At 43.2% G+C, this 23,016-nt stretch overlaps 1 protein-coding gene and 1 non-coding gene across 2 annotated transcripts in view; both read right to left on the reverse strand.

The window, feature by feature from the left end:
• Positions 1 to 23,016, reverse strand: part of tpra1 (transmembrane protein, adipocyte asscociated 1) — a 61,884-nt gene that overhangs the window by 24,990 nt on the left and 13,878 nt on the right. Inside the window, exons 2-3 of the mRNA XM_063068233.1 lie at positions 9,682 to 9,887; positions 940 to 1,072 (exon numbers count right to left, since the gene is read on the reverse strand). Of these exons, the coding sequence (XP_062924303.1) occupies positions 940 to 1,072; positions 9,682 to 9,875 (327 nt within the window). The 5' untranslated portion in view covers positions 9,876 to 9,887. The remainder of the gene's footprint in view (positions 1 to 939; positions 1,073 to 9,681; positions 9,888 to 23,016) is intronic.
• Positions 21,396 to 21,504, reverse strand: LOC134357180 (U6 spliceosomal RNA). The gene has a single exon (XR_010020537.1). It is a non-coding gene; the product is annotated as a U6 spliceosomal RNA (small nuclear RNA).

Genomic DNA, 23,016 nt, shown 5'->3' on the forward strand with positions numbered 1-23,016 from the left:
AGAAAAATGCTGGAGGAACTCAGCTGACAGCCCAGCTCATCTGTCACCTCAACCATAAACTGTTCCAGCTGCTACCATCCAGGAAACGGTATTGCAACATAAAAGGCAGGACCAACAGGCTCCGGGACAGCTTCTTCCACCAGGCCATCGGACTGATTAATTCATGCTGATGCAACTGTATTTCTATGTAATTGACCATCCTGTTGTACCATATTATTTATTATAAATTACTATAAATTGCACATTGCACATTTAGACAGAGATGCAATGTAAAGATTTTTACTCCTCGTGTATATGAAAGATGTAAATAATAAAGTCAATTCAATTCATCAATGGAAGGTTGCTGCTACTGTGTCTTCTGGTATTGAGTCTTGGGCAAGGTTTGATTGGTGCAGTCTGTGGATTGGACTCATTTTTAGAACACTCTGCAGTTCATGTTATGATGCACTTCTGGTTTCTGGCTAATCCTTTTATAATTGCTATTTTGTGCGATTTTACTCAGGGCAGTCTGGCTCTGCTGTCCACAGTCAACGAACGACACAGCACTATATTGAACTGGACTAATCTAAACTGAACTTTCCTAGACTGTTTCAAGGAGTCTGCAGTTTGGTGTTTAACATTCTGTGTGTTATTTGCTTGTTTTTCGTGTTTGCGTATTTTGTTCTTTTTTTGAGCGTAGGTGTTTGATATTCATTGGTGTTTCTTTGTTTTGTGGCTGTCTGTGGGAAGATTAATCTCAGGGTTGTGTACTGCACACATACTTTGATAATAAATGTACTTCAAATCTTTGAACTTATGGATGGGACGGGGTGCAAATGGAAATAATCCCAGGTTGTACACGAGATACAGGGCTGTAGATCAGACCCTTTAACTCACCAGATTATCACTGAATTCTGCCATTTATTGTACCAGCCTGTGAGTTAATTGCAGAGGACTCACCAGTATGTAGAATGTGGTGAAGATGGGGCTCGATGTGGCACGGATCTTCGCTCGAGCCGATGGAAGCTTCCAGAGCAAAAACGTAAAGAAAAGCACGTTGGGGATCAGGAGGAAGACATCCCAGAACCGAACCCTGTCAGGAGAGAAGTGGGAAGTAGTGGAGGATGGAAAAGGGGAACAAAGACACATAAGTCTAACATGCAATGAATCACCTGCTTCACACAAAACACACAAAATTGTTGGAGGAACTTCACCAGCTCTTGGCCTGAAATGTCTATGATTCATTTTCCTCCACAGGAAAGATGCCAGAATGCAGTCTGGATTAGAGAGCATGTCACCTTCCCAGATGCCCCTTCCCCTGCATCCACTGCAGTTAAGAGAGTATATAGAGCATTGGCCTTCATTAGTCAGGATACTGAGTTCAACAGCCATCACAGCCCTATAAAACCCAGGTTAGACCACACTTGGAGTATTGTGTTCAGTTCTGGTTGCCTCATTATAAGAAGGATGCAGAAGCTTTAGAGAGGGTGTACAGGTGATTTACCTGAATGTTGCCTGGATTAGAGAGCATGTCTTATGAGGACAGGTTGAGCGAGCTAGGGATTTTCTCTTTGGAGTGAAGGACTTGATAGAGGGGTAGAAGATGATAAGAGGCATAGATAGAGTGGATAGCCAGAGACTTTTCCCCAGGGTGGAAATAGCTAATGCAAGAGATTATAATTTTAAGGTGATTGGAGGAATCGACATTGGGGATATCAGAGGTACATGTTTACACAAGGTGGCGGGGAGCATGAAAACTGCTGCTGAGGGTGGTGGTAGAGGCAGATACATTAGGGACATTTAAGACCATGAGATTCAGGAGCAGAATTAGGCCATTTGGCTTATCGTGTCTGCTCTGCCAATTCATCATGGCTGATCCAGTTCCCTCTCAGCCTCCATTTCCTGCCTTCTCCCAGTAAGAGGCTCTTTAAGAGATGAAAGAAAACTCATATGGATGAAAGAAAAATGGAGGGCTATGTGTGAGGGAAGGGTTAGATAAAGTAAGTGAAAGGTGAGCCGAAGGGCCTGTACTGAGCTGTACTGATCTATGTTCTAGATGTTCCCTGACCTGCTGAGTTCCTCCAACATTTTGTGAGCGTGTTGCTCAGTTTAATGTCTCATGTCTAAGTCAGTACCTCTGACAGTGCAGGCCCTCAATGTGATGTGCTCGCTAATGCCCTTTGTTTTGGTAGGGATGCACAACACAATGTCGAGCTTGGTCCTCTCGAAGGACTCTGCCCAATACATCACAGGCACATCCATCCCCCCCCCACCCCCCATCTACCATCTAGGTCATATCATCTTCTCACAGCTACCAATAGCAGGAAGTACAGAAACACGAAGTCCCACACCACCAAGTTCAAGAACAGCTACTTCCCTTCAACCAATTCAGTTCTTGTGCCAACCAGCACAACTGTAATCACCGCAATGGACTTTTTGTTCTAAATATGTTCTTTCTTGTATAATTTTTCACAGTTTATGTTGTTGATTTATGCTTTTGTGAATGTTGCGTATCTGATGCTCTGTGTATTTTTTTAATTTAGAGGTACAGCACGGAATGTACCTGTGATGCTGCTACAAGTAAGTTTTTCATTTTATCTGTACAAACATGTACTTGTGCAAATGACAATAAACTCAGCTTTGAGTTTGATGCTGAGATTAGGTCCCAGATTTTCTCCAATATGAGGTACAGAACGAGCTGCCAGCGCAAGTGGTGCATGCCAACCCGATTTCAACGCTGAAGAGTACTTGGATGGTAGGGGTATGGAGGGCTATGGTGCGAGTGCAGGTCGATGGAAGTAGACAGTTTAAATGGCTCGGCACGGACTATATGGGCTGAAGGACCTGTTTCTGTGTTGTACTTTTTGGTGACTCCAAAATCTTCCCTCAATCTTGGAAAGGACCTAAGAAAGGAAATCGGGCCAGCTGGTGGCGCAATGATATCGGTGCCGTACCCAGGAGTGGAGGTTCCCAGGTTTGAAACCAGTCAGGTCCGCTCCCGAGTATGCTTTCCATCCGTGCCAGGTTGAGTGTCGAGATCGCAACTCGACCTCGTAAAATAAAAGGGAAAAATACTGTGAAAATGTCCATGTGTGGAGTGTCGCGCCACACAGTCTCTCTCTCGCTCTGCGCCTTGTAAAAGCCATGAAAAAGATATCAAAGACGCATGCACACACACAGGCACACGCCAAAAAAAAAAGAAAGGAAATCAGCTCCATTCCAAAGTGCTTATCGGAGCGTGATACTCCCTTGGTCAGAAAATTACATACTGGAGTATGGGCAGAAAATGATGTCCCTTGGTTAGCCATCACGCCACTGTTGCTCAGGTTCCTGTCTGAATGGCAGTCATTTGGAGAGTGGACAGTAAACAGCCTCAGAACGCAACAAACTGCAAAGCCTTGTAACAGCAAAACTAATCCAAAATGAAAAAAAAAATTGACGCTTGCCCGCGTATAACATGCAGACTGTTATACTTGTGTGATACGCCCGCAACTCCAACGATTGCTCCCAAAGTCAAACCCTTTATTTGATCTTTTATTAGTAATTAGTAAAAATGCCATTAAGGATTATTGTATCTCAGTGTTATCTCAGTAGTCAGCAAAGTTGACCTCCGTGGTCCCAAACTACAAGCTGCAACAAAATAAGCAAGAATACGTAACTTATTCCTTTCACTCTTTCCACACCTCACTCACGTGACTAGTTATCATAATAAACATAGTAATCAGATACATGGCTCCTACAGCCGGGAAGAGGGATGCAATGAAACCACAGCAAAAGACAGATCAAAGTAAATTATTATTGAAGTACATATATGTCACCATATACTATCCTGAGATTCATTACTTATTTACTAACTTACTTAGAGATACAGCACACAACAGGCTCTTCTGGCCCAGAACGAAGAAGTACTATAGAATCAGTGAGAAACTACACACAAACTGAGGCCCTCTGTTGGTCATGGTCGACCATGGATGCTGCATCACAGCTGTCTACATGATACGCAAGCCAGGGCAGTGCAATGTGGAGAACAAGCTGTTGCTCGTGTAGCAGGCTCCCCCTCTTCAAGCAACTGATGAACCCAAACAAACGGCAGAGACTGATAAAATTTGGCACCGGCGGCATCGCAGGAGTTGCCAGTCAGCATTGAACTTAACATAGGGCTGCCTCAGGGACTCCAGATCTGGATTTTTCCTCAGAGTTTACTCCTGAAGCCTTCCCTATGAGTGGGTATAGTCACATGGCAGTGGACGTTTGAGATCCGAGTTTTCCTTCAGTTGATGAACTCCATCTGCCCAAAGCAACTTGTTTTAAGGCGCAGTAACCCACCTTTGCCCCTTCTCCTATCAGTAGAAATGGTTCTGCCGGGCTTAGTAGCTAAGGCCAGGAATAGTCTTGGTTGTCCAAGACTATTTAAGGTTTATACCATTGGGAGAATTTAATAGGCAGTGGGAGCTTATCCCCATTACCACTCCCAGCTATAACAGCCTTGAGGAACCTACATGCAAACAATGACTGATAAACAACCAATGTACAAAAGACAAACTGTTCAAATATAAAACATAAATTAAACAAAGAAACAACTGAATGAATCAATAATAGTGAGAACATGAATAGTGGAGTCCTTGAAAGTGTGACCATAGGTTGTGTTCAGTGTTGTGGTGAGGAGAGTTGTCCACGTGGTTTGAGGAGTGGACGATAAGCTCCCTCAGAGCGCCACAAACTGTAGAGGCTGCATAGAGAGATCCAGTGAAAAAAAATAGCGAGAGATCAGAGAACATAGATCAAATGACCAATTAAAACAGAAGCTGAGAAGCAAGCGTCCATTCATCAACAGGCAATTTACTTTCTGCGTTACAAGCAGAAACTGTGCCAAGAGGCTGGACTATGAAGGAAAGTGAATACAGTCATGCATGGCAGAATCATATATTTATTTATTTAGCAATACGGTGCAGAACAGGTCTTTTCAGCCCAACAGCCACACCCCCCCCTCTAACACTCGCCTAATCATAGGACAATTTACAATGACTAATTCACCGAATAACCGGTACATCTTTGGACTGTGGGAGGAGACCAGAGCACCCAGAGGAACTCACGCGGCTCATGGGGAGAACGTACAAACTCACAGACGGCGCCGGAACTGAACTCTGAACTCCGAGCTGTAACAGCATCGTGCTAACCGCTAACCTACCATGGCGTTTCAGGCAATTCAGCAGTGCTTTTCCTGGTCCCCAGGGCTTTGAAAAGCACAAATCAATTCCAAAATCCATTAAAGGGAATTGAATTTAGAGAGAGAATGTATGAAGAGCAATTCAATAGCTCGCCAGGCAACACAGAGAGTTTTATTAAATTGCTGCTTGCTGGAACAAATATTCCAAATCCCAAAGACACATAGCTTAGGGTTAGAAAGCTGTGGGTAGGTTATGCTAGCGCTGGAGCGTGGCGACACTTGCGACTGCCACCAGCATATCCTCAGACTGTGTTGATTACTGATGCAAACGACATGTCTCCCTGTACAGGCTACAATTAATCCTAATCTATAAACTTTCCTCCAGTTCCACGCTCATCCAGATTGGGAAATCCACCCCCAGGGCACACAGATACAAAACGAAGATCATAAAGTGGCCCTAAATCCTTCTATGTAGACAACTTATCAGCGTTCTGATAAACTTCCCACATAGAAGCACTTGAATGCTTCTTGGGGGCAGAAGGTTCATTTAGGAAGCAGATGAAGATATCGTTGAAATGTCTTATGCAGCTGTCTTCACGCTATTTCCTTAGGATTAAGTTTCTGTTGAACTATCAGATTAGTGAGAGACCGGGTGTTTCCTTTACTGAATACAACCAAAAATCTCAATTTCAGAATTCCATTCTTGTTTTCAAGTTCTTCCTCGCCTTGCCTCCCATGTTTCTCACAGAGTCACACGACTCAGAAAAAGGCTATTCAGCCAATCTGTGCATAGCAGCTATCTGCTTCCCATCCACACTCGTCCCTTTTCCCATCACTTTCTGTACCTTTAAAGTTCAAAGTAATACCTTGCTGGTTTGTGGACTATAGTTTTTGATGGACTCTTTTTGGGCTTCTGCTGTTGCTAACGGGGGGAGGGAGGGGCCGATGTTTTTGTTGCTGCTTGTGTGAAGAGAGGTGGGCCTCAGGGCTTCGATGTTTCCCTCATTCATTCTGTGGAGTTTCTTGTTTCATGGATGTCTGTGAAGAGTATGAATTTCACGTTGCATACTGCATACACAGCCGGCCGCTGGTGTAGTGCCATCTGCGCCACCCTTCGAGGTGAACGATCCCGAGTTCAAGTCTGGCCAGCTCCTTGCACGCTTTCCATCCGTGCCGGGTTGAGCAACTCGGCCTCATAAAAAACAGTCAAAATGCTATAGAAATGGTAAAAATGTCACCCGCTGTGCCACAAGGCATAAGGAGGAACAACAACTGTATGCATTCTCTGATATTAAATTAACCTTTAAATCTTATAATATATTATCAAAGTACATATATGTTACTGTATAACACCTTGAGATACAGTTTCTTGCATTTACAGAAAAATAAAGAAATACAATAACATTGATGAAAAACCATACATAAACCACAAGACTGACAAAAAAGCAATGTGCAAAAGACAAACTGTACAAATAAAAAAATAATAACATTGAGAACATGAGTTGCAAAAAAGTCCTTGAAAGTGAGTCTGTAGGTCATTGAGTTTAGAGCTGAGGTGATGGTTGAGGGGTAATAACTGTTCCTGAACCTGGTGGTGTGGGGCCTAAGGCTCCTGTACCTCCTGCCTGATGGTAGCAGTGAAATGAGAGCATGACCTGGATGGTGGGTGTCCTTGCTGATGGATGCTGCTTTCCTGTAGCAGCGCTCCTTGTAAGTGTGCTTAACGGCGGGAAGGGCTTTGCCTGTGTAGGACTAGGCTGTATCCTACACTTACTGCAGTCTTTCCCATGTGATTTAAGAGCTCAACCAGATACTTCTCAAACTTTCCCTCTTCAGGCAGTGCATTTGGGTGAAAAAAAATTCTTTCTTATATCACTTTAAAATCTTTTACCACATTCATTCTGATATTAGACAACTCTGTCATGGGGAAATATGAGGGTATATAATTTTTAATGCGATTGGAGGGAAACATGGGGGGGTGTCAGAGGTAAGTATTTCACACAGAGAATGATGGGTGCGTGGAATGCATTGACAGGATGGTGGTAGAAGCAGATACATTAGGGACATTTCAGGGTAGCCTCCAACCCGATGGCGTGAATATTGATCCTTCCAGTAAAAAAATCCCTCCCTCTCCCCTTTTCTTCTATTCCACTCTGGCCTTTTACCTCTTCTCATCTGCCTATGACCCTCTCAAGGTCCCTTCCTCCTTCTCTTTCTCCTATGGTCCACTCTCCTCTTTGGTCAGATTCCTTCCTCTCCAAGCCTTTATCTTTCCTACCTACCTGGCTTCACCTATCACTTTCTAGCTATCCTTCTTCCACTCCTCCCACCTTTTTATTCTGGCATTTTCCCCCTCCCTGCCTTTCCAGTCCTAAAGAAGGGTCTTGGCCCAAAATCGTAAACACAAAATAATCTGCAGATGCTGGGGTGCCTGACGAAGGGTCCCAGCCTGAAACGTCGACCTATCTATTCCACGGATGCTGCCCAACCTGCTGAGTTCCTCCAGTGTGTTGTGAGTGTTGCTTTGGCCCAAAATGTCGACTGTTTGTTCATTTTCATAGATCCTACCTGACCTGCTGAGTTCCTCCAGCATCTTGTGTGTGTTACAAATGGTGGGTTTTGTTGGAGGCAAGGATTAGATTGATCTTAAGAGTATGTTTAAAAAGTTAACACAACACCACGGGCCAAAGGGCCTGTACTGTGTTGTAGTGGTCAAAGTCCTATGTTCACTCATAAAACTTTTACCACTTTTCCCATTTCCTTTGATTTTTGGCAACTCCATCATGGGAAAGTGCTTCCTACAACGCTTCAGAATTTTGTACACAACAAAGCTCCAGGACCTTAATGAGACTGTCCAGAGTGTATGAATCCGGCCTCCAGTTCTCCTGAATCTAACAGCTCCGCCATTTGCAATTATGCCGCCATCAGCAAAATCTAATGGCAATAGAAGAGGGAAAATGCAATTTGCAGTAAACTGGATGGAATGGAGTGGTGGGCAGGAACAAAGGGATTTCGGACTCTGTATCCACAAGTATCAAGAGTAGCAAGACAAGCAATAAAGTGCTTAAAAAGGCATAAGGAATAATTTTCTCACATTGCCAGCTAACAGAATGAATGACTCCATCCACCCAGAGCCATCCTCTCTTCTTCACCCTCCCAAGTCATTGGAAATATTTAAAGTGGAGGTTGATAGGTTTGTGATTAGTAAGGTTGTCAAAGATTACAGGGAGAAGGCAGGTGAACGGGGGTTGAGAGGGATAATGAATCAGCTATGATCGAATGGTAGGAAGACTTGATGGGTTGAATAGCCAAATTCTGCTCCCATGTCTTGTGGTCTTATGGAATCAATATTCTTGGATGTAGCACAGGAGACCACTTGGTCAACTGTGTCCATTTTCTCTCTGTTATCTAACCCACCCCTCCACATCCGTTACCACCAGTGCTTATCGTCTCTTATTAGTCACCTTATGTAGAGACACTCCTGTCTCTAACATCACTTTATAAACATATCATCAATCCATGTATATAAGCTATTTTCATATATTTATTCCATTTTTATAATTATGTTCTTTATCTTATTATATCCATTTTTGTGCAACATCAGGATACAGATTGTTTAATGTCATTTCCTGTACATAAGTGTAAAGGGGAACAAAATAATAGTTAATCCTGATCTGAGGCAGCACAAAAAAAACCCACAAAAGATAAAGAACACAGTCATTAAAAACGCATTGAATATAAATATTGTACATAGGTAGCTTAAATACTTTCCAAACTTTCCAAAGTTGTATGGGATAGGGTCAGTAAGTTGTGAGCACACTATGCTAATGCCAGAAGTATGGCAACACTTGTGGGCTGCACCCAGCACAATTATTGGACTGTGCTGTTCGTTGACACAAACATCACACTTCACCGTAAATTTCGATGTACGTTCAAGATTCAAGATTGTTTCATTTCACTTCCTGTACACAAATGTAAACGAGATCAAAATCATTGTTACTCTAGATCTGAAAAAAACATAATAAGTTAAAGAACACAATAATAATTATTTAAAAATCAATAAATATAAATACATAAGATAGCTTACATACATAGATTTATTGTATGTCCATAAAGTGACTCTAGGCTTTTCATAAGGTGTCTGATGGAAAATAATAAAGTAGTGGTGGAGTTAGTGGGTGGAGGTGTTGATCAGCCTCACTGCCTGGGGAAAGTAACTGTTTTTGTGTCTGGTGATCCTGGCGTGGATGCTACGTAGCCTCCTCCCTGATGCAAGTGGGAGAAACAGTCATGAGCAGAATGGGTGGGATCCCTCACAACGTTACTGCCCTTTCTGTATATATGTCCTTAGAAGGCTGGTGCCAGTGATCCGGATCCAGAGTAACAATTATTTCACCTTTTTTACACTTGTGTACTGGAAATAACATTAAACAATATTGAACCTTGAATTTAGTTAGACCCACACAACTTCAACCTTCACCCAATACTCACTTAGTCAGCCGCAAAGAGAAAGAGGCAACGAAAAATAAACATACCTTGATTCACCAATATCTTCAAAGAGCACTACGAGGCACTGGTGTGGCTGGGTGACGTTGGCTGCCGTGCCAGTGGGTGCTGTGGAGGTTAGCCAAGGCACTGAAGCTGTTGAGGAGGTGCCCATGGACACTGTTGAATTTTTATGCACAGCGGTTGTGGAGTTACCGTAAACCGCAGATGAGGGGGATGTCATTTCAGTGTAATCCTGTCCAAAGAAACAAAATACCTCTTTAAACATCAACTTCCATTCTTTCCATCAAGTACAGAGAAACATCATCAATAAACTATGCCTCAAAAAGGTGGCATCTGTCATTAAAGACCCCCATCACCTAGGACATGCTCTTTTCTTGTTGCTACCACCAAGGAGGAGGTACAGGAGCATGAACATACACACTCAACATTTTAGGAACAGCTTCTTCACTTTCATCAACAGATTTCTGAATGGACAATGAATCCATGTCCACTGCCTCAGTATTTTGTATTATGTATTTTTACCTCAGTGCTTACATCTTGCATTTTAAAGTATATATTTTTGACTGAGCAACCTTGCAGCAATAATTTCCTTCAGGATAAATTAAGTTTTATCTTATCTTATCATATGTTATTTTGAGTTAATTCTGATTCTGAGAATTCTGCAAATCCCACTGAATATTGATACACCCCTTATAAAGAAATATACTGTAATCTCCAGGGAGCAGAAGGGTAGATTCTCACAATGGAAATACACTCAATGGCCAATTTATTAGATACACCTATTCCTAAGTGCAAATATCCACTCAGCCAATCATGTGACAGCAAATCGATGCATAAAAAGCATGCAAACATGGTCAAGAGGTTCAGTTGTTATTCAGATCAAACATCAGAATGGGAAAGAAATATGATCTAAGAGATTTTGACCATGGAGTGATTGTTGGCGTCAGATGGGGTGGTTTCAGTATATCAGAAACTGATGATCTCCAACAATTTCCTTGAGTTTACAAAAAGTGATGCAAAGAAAAACAAAAAAAAAAATCCAGTGAGTGGTAGTTCTGTGGGTGAAAAGGCCTTATTAATGAGACAGGTCAAAGGAGAATGGCCAGACTGGTTCAAGATGGCAAGAAGGCAACTGCAACTCAAATAACTACGTGTGCCTAGAAGAGCATCTCTGAATGCACGAGATGTCAAACCTTGAAGTGGATGTGCTACAGCAGTAGAGAGCACAGGACATACTACTGCCAGTATCATCAGTACTCTGCTGTCCCCAAGAAAATTCTATCCCAAACAGGAGACCAGAGACAAGGCACAGGACCATAACTGACTCCACTTCTCACCGATCAAAGCATCAAGGAACAGTGAAACATCGAGGTGAATGCAGAGGCTGCGTCGGGCTGGGGAGCGCTCCCCAAGCAGGCCGCGTCCTGCCAGAGGTGGCGAGCCCCCGTCACAGTGGATGAGGTCCCACAGAAGGACTGAGTTCGAGCTGTTACTTGCCTCGATGCTGACGGAGGACATTTTCGAAATTCTGAGACCTATGTGATTATCGGTGTGGACTGTAGTTTATTATTGGTCTTTTCAGTTTTCTGTGTTTTCTTTCTTGCTGTCAATTGGCGGGTGGGCGATACGTTACTTTTTTTGGGTGTTTGATGTTATTGTCACTTTTTTTGTGTGGGAGGAGCTGGGGTTCAATGTTTTAGCTGCTGTGTCCTGGTGGGTGATCTGTCAGTTTTTGTGTGAGGGAGAGACTTGGGGGGGGGTTGCGAATTTTGTTTCTTTTTCATGTGGGGGGGGCTTCAATGACTTGCATGGTTTTCCTGTATTTTGTGGCTATCTGGAGAAAACAAATCTCAGAATTATACTCTGCAAATATACTTTGATAACAAAATAAACTTTTGAACATACACTCTTTGGCCACTTGATTAGGAATGGGAAGTACTCAGTAAATAGGCCACTGAGTGCACCGTCTATTATGATCTACAAGGAGCAGAAGGGCAGATTCCTGCACTTATTGGTCACTCGGGTTTGAAGAGTAGAAACCCTGCACTCAGTGATCTCCGCAAACATAAAAGATCCTGCAGTTGCTGGAAATCATGAGCAACACACACAAGATAGTGGAGGAACTCAGCAGGTCAGGGAGTGTCTATGAAGGGGAATAAACAATTGACATTTAGAACACAGAAAACCTACAGCACAATACAGGCCCTTCGGCCCAGAATGCTGTGCCAAACATGTAATCACTTCAGAAATTACCTAGGGTTACCTATAGCCCTCTATTTTTCTGAGCTCCGTGTACCTATCCAGGAGTCTCTTAAAAGACCCTATCGTATCCGCCTGCACCACCGTCGCCGGCAGCCCATTCCACGCACTCACCACTCTGCATAAAAAACTTAGCCCTGACATCTCCTCTGTACCTACTTTCAAGCACCTTAAAACTGTGCCCTCTCATGTTAGCCATTTCAGCCCTGGGAAAAAGCCTCTGGCTATCCACACAATCAATGCCTTTCATCATCTTATACACCTCTATCAGGTCACCTCTCATCCTACGCCGTTCCAGGGAGAAAAGGCTGAGTTCACTCAACCTATTCTCACAAGGCACGCTCCCCAATCCAGGCAACAACCTTGTAAATCACCTCTGCACTCTTTCTATGGTCTCCACATCCGTCCCCTAGTGAGGCGACCAGAACTGAGCTCGGTAAGCCAGGGTTTGACCAGGGTCCTATATAGTTGCAACATTACCTCCCAGCTCCTAAACTCAATCCCACGGTTGATGGAGGCCAATACACCATATGCCTTCTTAACCACAGAGTCAACCTGTGCAGCAGCTTTGAGTGTCCTATGGACTCAGACCCCAAGATCCTTCTCGTCCTCCACACTGCCAAGAATCTTACCATTAATATTATATTCTGCGATCATATTTGACCTACCAAAATGAACCACTTCATACTTACCTGGGTTGAACTCCATCTGCCACTTCTCAGCCTAGTTTTGCATCCTATTAATGTCTGACAGCCCTCCACACTATCCACAACACCCCCAACCTTTGTGTCATCAGCAAATTTAATAACCCATCCTTCGACTTCTTCATCCAGGACATTTATAAAAATCACGAAGAGAAGGGATCCCAGAACAGATCACTTAGGCACACCACTGGTCACCGACCTCTATGCAGAATATGATCCATCTACAACCACTCTTTGCCTTCTGTGGGCAAGCCAATTCTGGATCCACAAAACAACGTCCCCTTGGATCCCATGCCTCCTTACTTTCTCAATAAGCCTGGCATGTGGTACCTTATCAAATGCCTTGCTGAAATCCATCTACACTACATCTACTGCTCTTCCATCATCAATGTGTTTAGTCACATCCTCGAAAAATTCAATCAGGCTCATAAAGCACAACCTGCCTTTGACAAAGCTGACTATTCCTAATCATATTATGCCTCTCCAAATGTTCATAAATCCTGCTCTCAGAATCTTTTCCTTCAATACACCAACCACTGAAGTAAGACTCACTGGTCTATAATTTCCTGGGCTATTTCTACTCCCTTTCTTGAATAAGGGAACAATATCTGCAACCCTCCAATCTCCCAGAACCTCTCCCATCCCCATTGATGATGCAAAGATAATCGCCAGAGGCTCAGCAATCTACTCCCTCACCTCCCACAGTAGCCTGGGGTACATCTCGTCCGTCCCAGTGACTTATCCAACCTGATGCTCTCCAAAAGCTCCAGCACATCCTCTTTCTTAATATCTATATGCTCAAGCTTTTCAGTCTGCTGTAAGTCATCCCTACAATCACCAAGATCCTTTTCGGTAGTGAATACTGAAGCAAAATATTCATAAAGTACCTCTGCTATCTCCTCCGGTTCCATACACACTTTTTTACTGTCACACTTGATAGGTCCTATTCTCTCATGTCTTATCCTCTTGCTCTTTATATACTTGTAGAATGCCTTGGGGTTTTCCTTACTCCTGTCTGCTAAGGCCTTCTTATGGCCCCTTCTGGCTCTCCTAATTTCATTCTTAAGCTCCTTCCTGCTAGCCTTATAATCTTCTAGATCTCTATCATTACCTAGTTTTTTGAACCTTTCATAAGCTTTTCTTTTCTTCTTGACTAGATTTTCAACAGCCTTTGTACACCACGGTTCCTGTACCCTACCATCCTTTCCCTGTCTCATTGGAACATACCTATGCAGAACTCCATGCAAATATCCCCTGAACATTTGCCACATTTCTGCAGTACATATCCCTGAGAACATCTGTTCCCAATTTATGCTTCCAAGTTCCTGCCTGATAGCCTCATATCTCCCCTTACTCCAATTAAAAGCTTTTCTAACTTGTCTGTTCCTATCCCTCTCCAATGCTATGATAAAGGAGATAGAATTCTGATCACTATCTCCAAAATGCTCTCACACAGAGAGACCTGACACCTGACCAGGTTCATTTCCCAATACCAGATCAAGTACAGCCTCTCCTCTTGTAGGCTTATCTACATATTGTGTCAAGAAACCTTCCTGAACACACCTAACAAACTCCACCCCATCTAACCCTCTTGTTCTAGGGAGATGCCAATCAATATTTGTGAAATTAAAATCTCCCACCACGACAACCCTATTATTATTATTACAACTTTCCAGAATCTGTCTCCCTATCTGCTCCTCAATGTCCCTGTTACTATTGGATGGTCTATAAAAAGACACCCAGTAGCGTTATTAACCCCTTCCTGTTCCTCAGTTCCACCCACAGAGACTCAGTAGACAATCCCTCCACGACTTCCTCCTTTTCTGTAGCCGTGACGCTAACTCTGATCAGTAGTGTCACGTCCCCACCTCATTTGCCTCCCTCCCTGTCATATATAGCCATATAACCAAATAACAATTACAGCACAGAAACAGGCCATCTCGGCCCTTCTAGTCCGTGCCGAACTCTTACTCTCACCTTGTCCCACCGACCTGCACTCAGCCCATAACCCTCCATTCCTTTCCTGTCCATATAGCTATCCAATTTTACTTTAAATGACAATATCGAACCTGCCTCTACCACTTCTGTTGAAAGCTCGTTCCACACAGCTACCACTCTCTGAGTAAAGAAGTTCCCCCTCATGTTACCCCTAAACTTTTGCCCCCTAACTCTCAACTCATGTCCTCTTGTTTGAATCTCCCTTACTCTCAATGGAAAAAGCCTATCCACGTCAACTCTATCTAGCCCCATCATAATTTTAAATACCTCTATTGAGTCCCCCCTCAACCTTCTACGCTCCAAAGAATAAAGACCCAACTTGTTCAACCTTTCTCTGTAAATTAGGTGCTGAAATCCAGGTAACATTCTAGTAAATTTTCTCTGTACTCTCTCTATTTTGTTGACATCTTTCCTATAATTCAGTGACCAGAACTGTACACAATACTTTAAATTTGGCCTTACCAATGCCTTGTACAATTTTAACATTACATCCCAACTCCTATACTCTATGCTCTGATTTATAAAGGCCAGCATATCAAAAGCTTTCTTCACCACCCTATCCACATGAGATTTCACCTTCAGGGAACTATGCACCATTATTCCTAGATCCCTCTGTTCTACTGCATTCTTCAATGCCCTACCATTTACCACGTATGTCCTATTTTGATTAGTCCTACCAAAATGTAGCACCTCACATTTATCAGCATTAAACTCCATCTGCCATCTTGCAGCCCATTCTTCTAACTGGCCTAAATCTCTCTGCAAGCTTTGAAAACCTACTTCATTATCCACAATGCTGCCTATCTTAGTATCATCTGCATACTTACAAATCCAATTTACCACCCCATCATCCAGATCATTAATGTATATGACAAACAACATTGGACCCAGTACAGATCCCTGAGGCGCACCACTAGTCACCGGTCTCCAATCTGACAAACAGTTATCCACCACTACTCTCTGGCATCTCCCATCCAGCCACTGCTGAATCCATTTTACTACTTCAATATTAATACCTAACGATTGAACCTTCCTAACTAACCTTCCGTGTGGAACCTTGTCAAAGGCCTTACTGAAGTCCATATGGACAACATCCACCGCTTTACTCTCGTCAACTTTCCTAGTAACCTCTTCAAAAAATTCAATAAGATTTGTCAAACATGACCTTCCATGCACAAATCGATGTTGACTGTTCCTAATCAGACCCTGTCTATCCAGATAATTATATATACCATCTCTAAGAATACTTCCTATCAATTTATCCGCCACTAACATCAAACTCGATAATTGCCAGGTTTACTCTTAGAACCCTTTTTAACAATGGAACAACATGAGCAATACTCCAATCCTCCGGCACAATCCCCATTTCTAATGACATTTGAAATATTTCTATCAGAGCCCCTGCTATTTCTACACTAACTTCCCTCAAGGTCCTAGGGAGTATCCTGTCAGGACCCGGAGACTTATCCACTTTTGTATTCCTTAAAAGTGCCAGTACTTCCTCTTCTTTAATCATCATAGTTTCCATAACTTTCCTACTTGTTTCCCTTACCTTAGACAATTCAATATCCTTCTCCTTAGTGAATACCGAAGAAAAGAAATTGTTCAAAATCTCCCCCACCTCTTTTGGTTCCACACATAGCTGTCCACTCTGATTCTCTAAGGGACCAATTTTATCCCTCACTGTCCTTTTGCTATTAATATAACTGTAGAAACCCTTCGGATTTATTTTCACTTTACTTGCCAAAGCAACCTCGTATCTTCTTTTAGCTTTTCTAATTTCTTTCTTAAGATTCTTTTTACATTCTTCATATTCCTCGAGCACCTCATTTACTCCATCCTGCCTATATTTATTGTAGATATCTCTCTTTTTCCAAACCAAGTTTCCAATATCCCTTGAAAACCATGGCTCTCTCAAACTTTTAACCTTTCCTTTCAACCTAACAGGAACATAAAGATTCTGTACCCTCAAAATTTCACCTTTAGATGACCTCCATTTCTCTATTACACCCTTCCCATTAAACAAATTGTCCCAATCCACTCCTTCTAAATCCTTGCGCATCTCCCCGAAGTTAGCCTTTCTCCAATCAAAAATCTCAACCCTGGGTCCAGACCTATCCTTCTACATAATTATATTGAAACTAATGGCATTGTGATCACTGGACCCGAAGTGCTCCCCAACACATACCTCCGTCACCTGACCTATCTCATTCCCTAACAGGAGATCCAACACTGCCCCTTCTCTAGTTGGTACCTCTATGTATTGCTGCAAAAAACTATCTTGCATACATTTTACAAACTCCAAACCATCCAGCCCTTTTACAGTATGGGCTTCCCAGTCTATGTGTGGAAAATTAAAATCTCCCTCAATCACAACCTTGTGCTTACTTCAAATATCTGCTATCTCCTTACAAATTTGCTCTTCCGCTTCTCGCTCCCCATTAGGTGGTCTATAATACACCCCCATAAGTGTTACTACACCTTTCCCATTCCTCAATTCCACCCAAATAGCCTCCCCAGACAAGCCCTCTAATCTATCCTGCCAGAGCACTGTTGTTATATTTTCTCTGACAAGCAATGCAACACCTCCCCCTCTTGTCCCTCCGATTCTATCACACCTGAAGCAATGAAATCCAGGAATATTTAGTTGCCAATCACACCCCTCCTGCAACCATGTTTCACTAATAGCTACAACATTATAATTCCAGGTATCAATCCATGTTGTAAGCTCATCCACCTTTCTTATAATACTCCTAGCGTTAAAATAAATGCATTTAAGAAATTTTCCACCTCTTACTCTCTGTTTATCACTAACAGTGCAAACAACTTTACTATTTTCTTTTTCTTCCTTCTCCCCTACATCCTTTCTGAAACATCTAAAGCCTGGTACTCTAATTTCTGGCCAAGATATCATCAGCAACAGTCCGATGATTCTTCTGGGAACAGCCCGGAAATGTTGCTGTGCTTCTGGCACTAACGTAGCTTGCTCCCAACTTACTAACCCTAACTGTAAGACCATAAGACCTTGGAGCAGAATTAGGCCACTCAGCCCGTGTCAACCCCATTCTCCTACCTTTTACGTCCTTACTAATTGAGAACCTATCAACCTCCATTTTAAATATAGTCAACGACCTGACCTCCACAGTCCTCTACGGCAATGAATTCCACAGATTCATCACCCTCTGGCTAAAGAAATTCCTCCTCATCTCTATTCTAAGGGGAATGTGGGAGGAAACTGGAGCACCCAAAGGAAACACACGGGGGTGGGGGGGATCATGGGGCCATATTTACAGGAGGTGGAGACAAGGAGTCATAAACTAAAATACTGAAGATACTGGAAGCCTGAAATAAAATCAATCAGCAGCGAAGAAAAACTAAAAAGGATTAAATTTTGATATTGGGTCAGCACTTGAAACATTACTTTCTCTCTCCCTACATATTGGGCATTTTCTATTTTCATTTAAGAAGATGGAAAAGGGGAAAAAACCAAAATATTAATCAAGTTTTAGTTAGCATTACCTTTGAACATACTGTATCTTCTGGCCTGTTATCAGATGTCATACCACCATAAGAACAAAGGAGCAAAAGTAAACCATTCTGCCCATCGAGTCTGCTCAATTCCATCATGGTTGGTTTATTATTCCTCACAACTTCACTCTCCTGGCTTCTCCCCGTGACCTTTGACACCCTGACTAATCAAGAACCTATCACCCTCAGCTGTAAATCCACAGCCATCTGTGGCAATGAATTCCACAGCCTTCACCACCCTCTGGCTAAAGAATGAAACCCGCATCTAGCGTCCTCAGCAAGGGCCAACAAGGTTCATTTAGTAGCTTCCCCAGCTTTCAGGTCTCGTGTTTAAGTCCTAATATGGAGGCTTAATGCATCATCCATTCTACAACTGAGAATGTGCTGCATTGCCAGAGTTGCTGGTTTAAACGAAGACCCATTCTGTTTAGGTAGATGATACCAAGGCATTACTCCAAGAGCCGCATGGGGGTGGGGGGACAGAAGGGAATGAGGTTTTGGTTTGGGGGGGGGGGGCAGGGACCTTGAACCAAAACTGTTTGCCCTGCTTGTCTAATCTTCTGTTTGTCTGGCATTTTTACTGCAACTAGCTTTGCTGATGCAAGATTTTACAGAGCATAACAGGCCCGTCCAGCCCAGCAAGTCCAGGCTGCCCAGTTACACCCATCTGAACAATTAACGTCCTACCCTGTACGTGACTGAAATGTAGGAGCACCAGGAGGAAAGCTACACGGTCATGAGGAGAATGGGCTCACTCCTTACAGGCAGTGGTGGGAACTGGACCTAGGGTAATAGTGTTACACTAACCAGTAGACTACCGTGCCGTCCCCTTACGTACTTCTACACAAGCAATGAACAAATTATTTTTAAATCGGTGTGGCATGGTAGCATAGCAGTTAGACTTTTCTACTTTTTAATAACAAAACCTTTTATCCCTAGGGCTCTCCATGAGATGTCTATGTGCTTGCTGATGTCTTACTTTCTGCATTTGTCACTGACCTCAATGAATCACACTGAGATGAAGAGCAACATACTGTTTAATAGAAAGGTGCCAAGAAAAGACCAGCAATATCATGAAGGATACCACCCACCCTATTCATGGACTGTTAATCCCACTCCCATCAGCATCCTTAGCAGGACCACCAGACTCAAAAAGTTACTTTCTCCAAGTAGTAAGGCTGATCAACACTTCCACCTACCACTCCACACCCCCAACTACCACTACTTTGTCACTTTCTGTCAGAGTCACCTTATGTACAGACACTCCTGTACATAGTGTCACTGTATAGACTACAATCAATGAATATAATCCATCTTATGTATCTATACTTATTGTGTTTTTTATTATTTTGTTCATCTTACAGGAGCCTCAGGACACACACCACCAGGCTGAGGAACAGTTACTACCCCTCTATCATCAGGCTCTTGATCCAAAGGAGATAACTTCACTCAACTTCACCTGCCCTATCATTTTCCATTTTCCACTCAGGCTCCCCTCTTACCCTTTCTTTCTCTTCGCCTGCCTATCACCTCCCTCTGGTGCCCCTCTTCCTTCCCTTTCTCCCAATGGTCCACTCTCCTCTCCTATCAGATTCCTTCTTCTTTAGCTCTTTACCTTTTCCACCAATCACCTTCCAGCTTTTCATTCATCACCACCCCCCCACCTCTCACCCACCGACCTTCACCTCACCAATCACCAGCCAACTTGGACTCCTTCTCCTTCCCTCAACTTCTTATTCTGACTTTGTACCACTTCCTTTCCAGTCTCGGCCTGAAGCATCAATTCCTTACTCCTCTCCATAGATGCTGCCTGACCTGCTGAGTTCCTCCAGTATTCTGTTTGTGTTACTCTGGATTTCCACTATCTGCAGAACTGCCTGTGTTTATCCTTTAGGCTTCACGGTCCATTGGTTTTGTTGACACACACAACAATTCAAGTGAAAAACACCTTACAGTGACATTCCTCAGCTGACTTGGAAGAACAGGTCATTACAATCTGGCCCCAAGATCCAACATCATTCAAGATAAGCAGAACTGAGCCTTCGAGTTCATGCATCTTCCTCCAGAAGGTAGAAAAAAGAGAAAGAATGCGGTGGAAAACATCTTCATAACATTATTATTCTACCTAAAGTAAGGCACTGTGAAGTTGAACAGGGTAGAAGGAAGTGACAAATCTGTGATGGGCGGGACAGCGTGCCATTCGCTGAGAAACACGAAGATATCATCTCAAAGTTCAAAGTAACTTTACTATCAAAGTAAATATATATTACTCATTTTGAGACTCGTTTTCTTGCAGGCATTTACAGGGGGGAAAATACAATAGATTATACAAAAATCTTATACATAAACAGACAAAGAATGTCAAACAACCAATGTGCAAAAGAGACAAACCATGCAAATAAAAGATAATATTGAGAACATGAGTTGTAAAGAGTCCTTGAAAGTCTGTAGGCTGTGGAATCAGTTCAGAGTTGTGGCGAATGAAGTTATTCACACCGGTTCAAGAGTCTGAGCTTGGAGGGTAATAACTGTTCCTGTGCCTAGAGTTGTGGGGGCCCTTCTTTACTTCCTGCCCGATGATAGTAATGGAAAGAGGGCAAGAGCTACAGGGTGGTGGGAGTCTTCAATGATGAATGTTGCTTTCTTGTGGCACTCCCTGTAAATGTAGTTCTGGGGAGGGTGTTGCCTGGGATGGACTGGGCTATGTCCACCCTTTTCCGTTCCTGGACATTCGTGTTTCCATACCAGGCCGTGACATAAGTAGTCAGAATACTCCCCACTGTGTATCTGTAGCAGTTAGTCAAAGTTTCTGGTAACATGGCGAATCTATATAAACTTCTAAGAAAGTAGAGCACTGCTGTGCCTTCTCTGTGATGGTCCTAGAACAGAAACTATGATACTTAAACATCAAGGAATTTAAAGTTACTGATCCTCTTCATCTCCGATCCCCTAATGAGGACTGACTTATGGACCTCCCACTTCTTCCTCCGGTAGTCAATAATCAGCTCTGTGGTTTTGCTGATGTCGAGTGAGAGGTTGTTGGTGTGGCACCACTCAGCCAGATTTTCAGTCTCCCTCCTGTACGCCGATTCATCCCCACCTTTGATTCGGCCAACAACAGCACACTTAGATATGGCATTGGAGCTCTACTTAGGAACACAGTTGTAAGTACAAAGTGAATAGAGTAGAGCAGCCCTGTGGTGCACCTGTGCTGATGGTGATTGTGGAGGAGATGTTGTTACCAATCTGTACAAATTATGGAACCCTTCACGAACTTGCGTATCATCCCTGCGCAGCAGCAATGTTGTATCCTTCACTGTATCGTTCCAATTTTAGCATATGTGCTGTCGAGGCAACCACAATTGATTGGGAAATGCCAAAATAACAATTTATAATGACCATAGTGACATAAGAGACAGAGCAGGGTAGGTGGACTGGAAATACATTCCAATGCAGGCCTACAAGTACAAATGGGCCACTGTACAGCAGAGTAAACTCAGCCAGCTCCATCACTGGTACAAGCCTCCCCACCATCGGGGACATCTTTAAATGGCAATGCCTCACAAAGCTGATGCTACGTTGACCTTTTAACCTACTCCAAGATCAATCTAACTCTTCCCTCCCACATAGCCCTCCATTTTTCTGTCATCCATGTATCTAAGAGTCTCTTAAATGTCTCTAAAGTTCTGCCTTTACCACCTCCTGTGGCAGTGGGTTCCACACACCTACGTCTGCACATTCCCTATAATTTCCTCCAATCACCTTAAAATTATGTCTCTTCATATTAACCATTTCCTCCCTGGGAAAATGTCTCTGGTTGTTCACTTAATTTATGCATCTACTCAACTACTACACCTCTATCAAGTCACCTCTTATTCTCCTTCATTCCAAAGGGAAGAAGTCCCCGCTCAGTCCGCCTGTCCTCTAAGGGACAACGTCATCACACACAGGGTGTTGAGTACATGGAATGAGCTGCCTGAGGCAGATACAACATTTAAAAGACACTTGGACAGGGGCACAGATAGGAAACCTTCGCCGAGGATCATCACCTCGTCGTGGTGGAGAGGTTTGTGAGTTCCTGAGAACCCAAGAGCGATGCTGTCTGGAGCTTAGCTCTTGGTAGGGTCACCCATGGCGGTGAGGTTCCAGACAAAGAGTGCCCCAACCAAGTCCTCAACGGTGGAGCTGGTGGAAGATGGCAGCACATTACAAGGGCAGTGAAGGGTCCTCAGTCATCTTACATTCCACTGCACTGGACACTGACACCGATTTGTCAAGGGCTGTGTGGTGGCTGCCCATGCATCAGCCTCTCCATGTTAAACAAAGGCACACACAGGCATTCTACAAATTGTTTGGCGACAATAAAGTATAAAGTATATAAAGTATACATTAAGGGAATAACCCCCTTAACAGAACATCACACACACTCAGGTGATCACACTACTATGCATGGATTCCCAACATGGGGTCCACAGACCCTTTGCCTAATGGTATTGGTCCATGGCATAAATAAGGTTGAGAATCCATGTTTAGAGTGATATCAAATGCTTCAATTTAATATCAAGAGAATAAATACAGTATACAACCTGAAATTCTTACTCTTCATAGACATCCACAAAACAAGAAAACCCATGGAATGAATGATAGAAACATCAGAACCCCAAAGCCTCCCCTCACCCCTCTGAAACACAAGCAGTAGCAGAAGCAGACCCTCCCCCTCAACCCCAACTTCAACAGCAAAAGCCCCCAAAGAGACCATGATCTAGAACCCATCAAAAACTACTGTCCATAACCCCGCACTCTGGTATCTCAAACAGACTCCATCGAGGAAGACAGAGGTCACTTCTGCAACAACTAGAGGAGAAGACCAGC

Source organism: Mobula hypostoma, chromosome 15 (genome assembly GCF_963921235.1).
Source record: "Mobula hypostoma chromosome 15, sMobHyp1.1, whole genome shotgun sequence".
Taxonomy (NCBI): Eukaryota; Metazoa; Chordata; class Chondrichthyes; order Myliobatiformes; family Myliobatidae; genus Mobula; species Mobula hypostoma.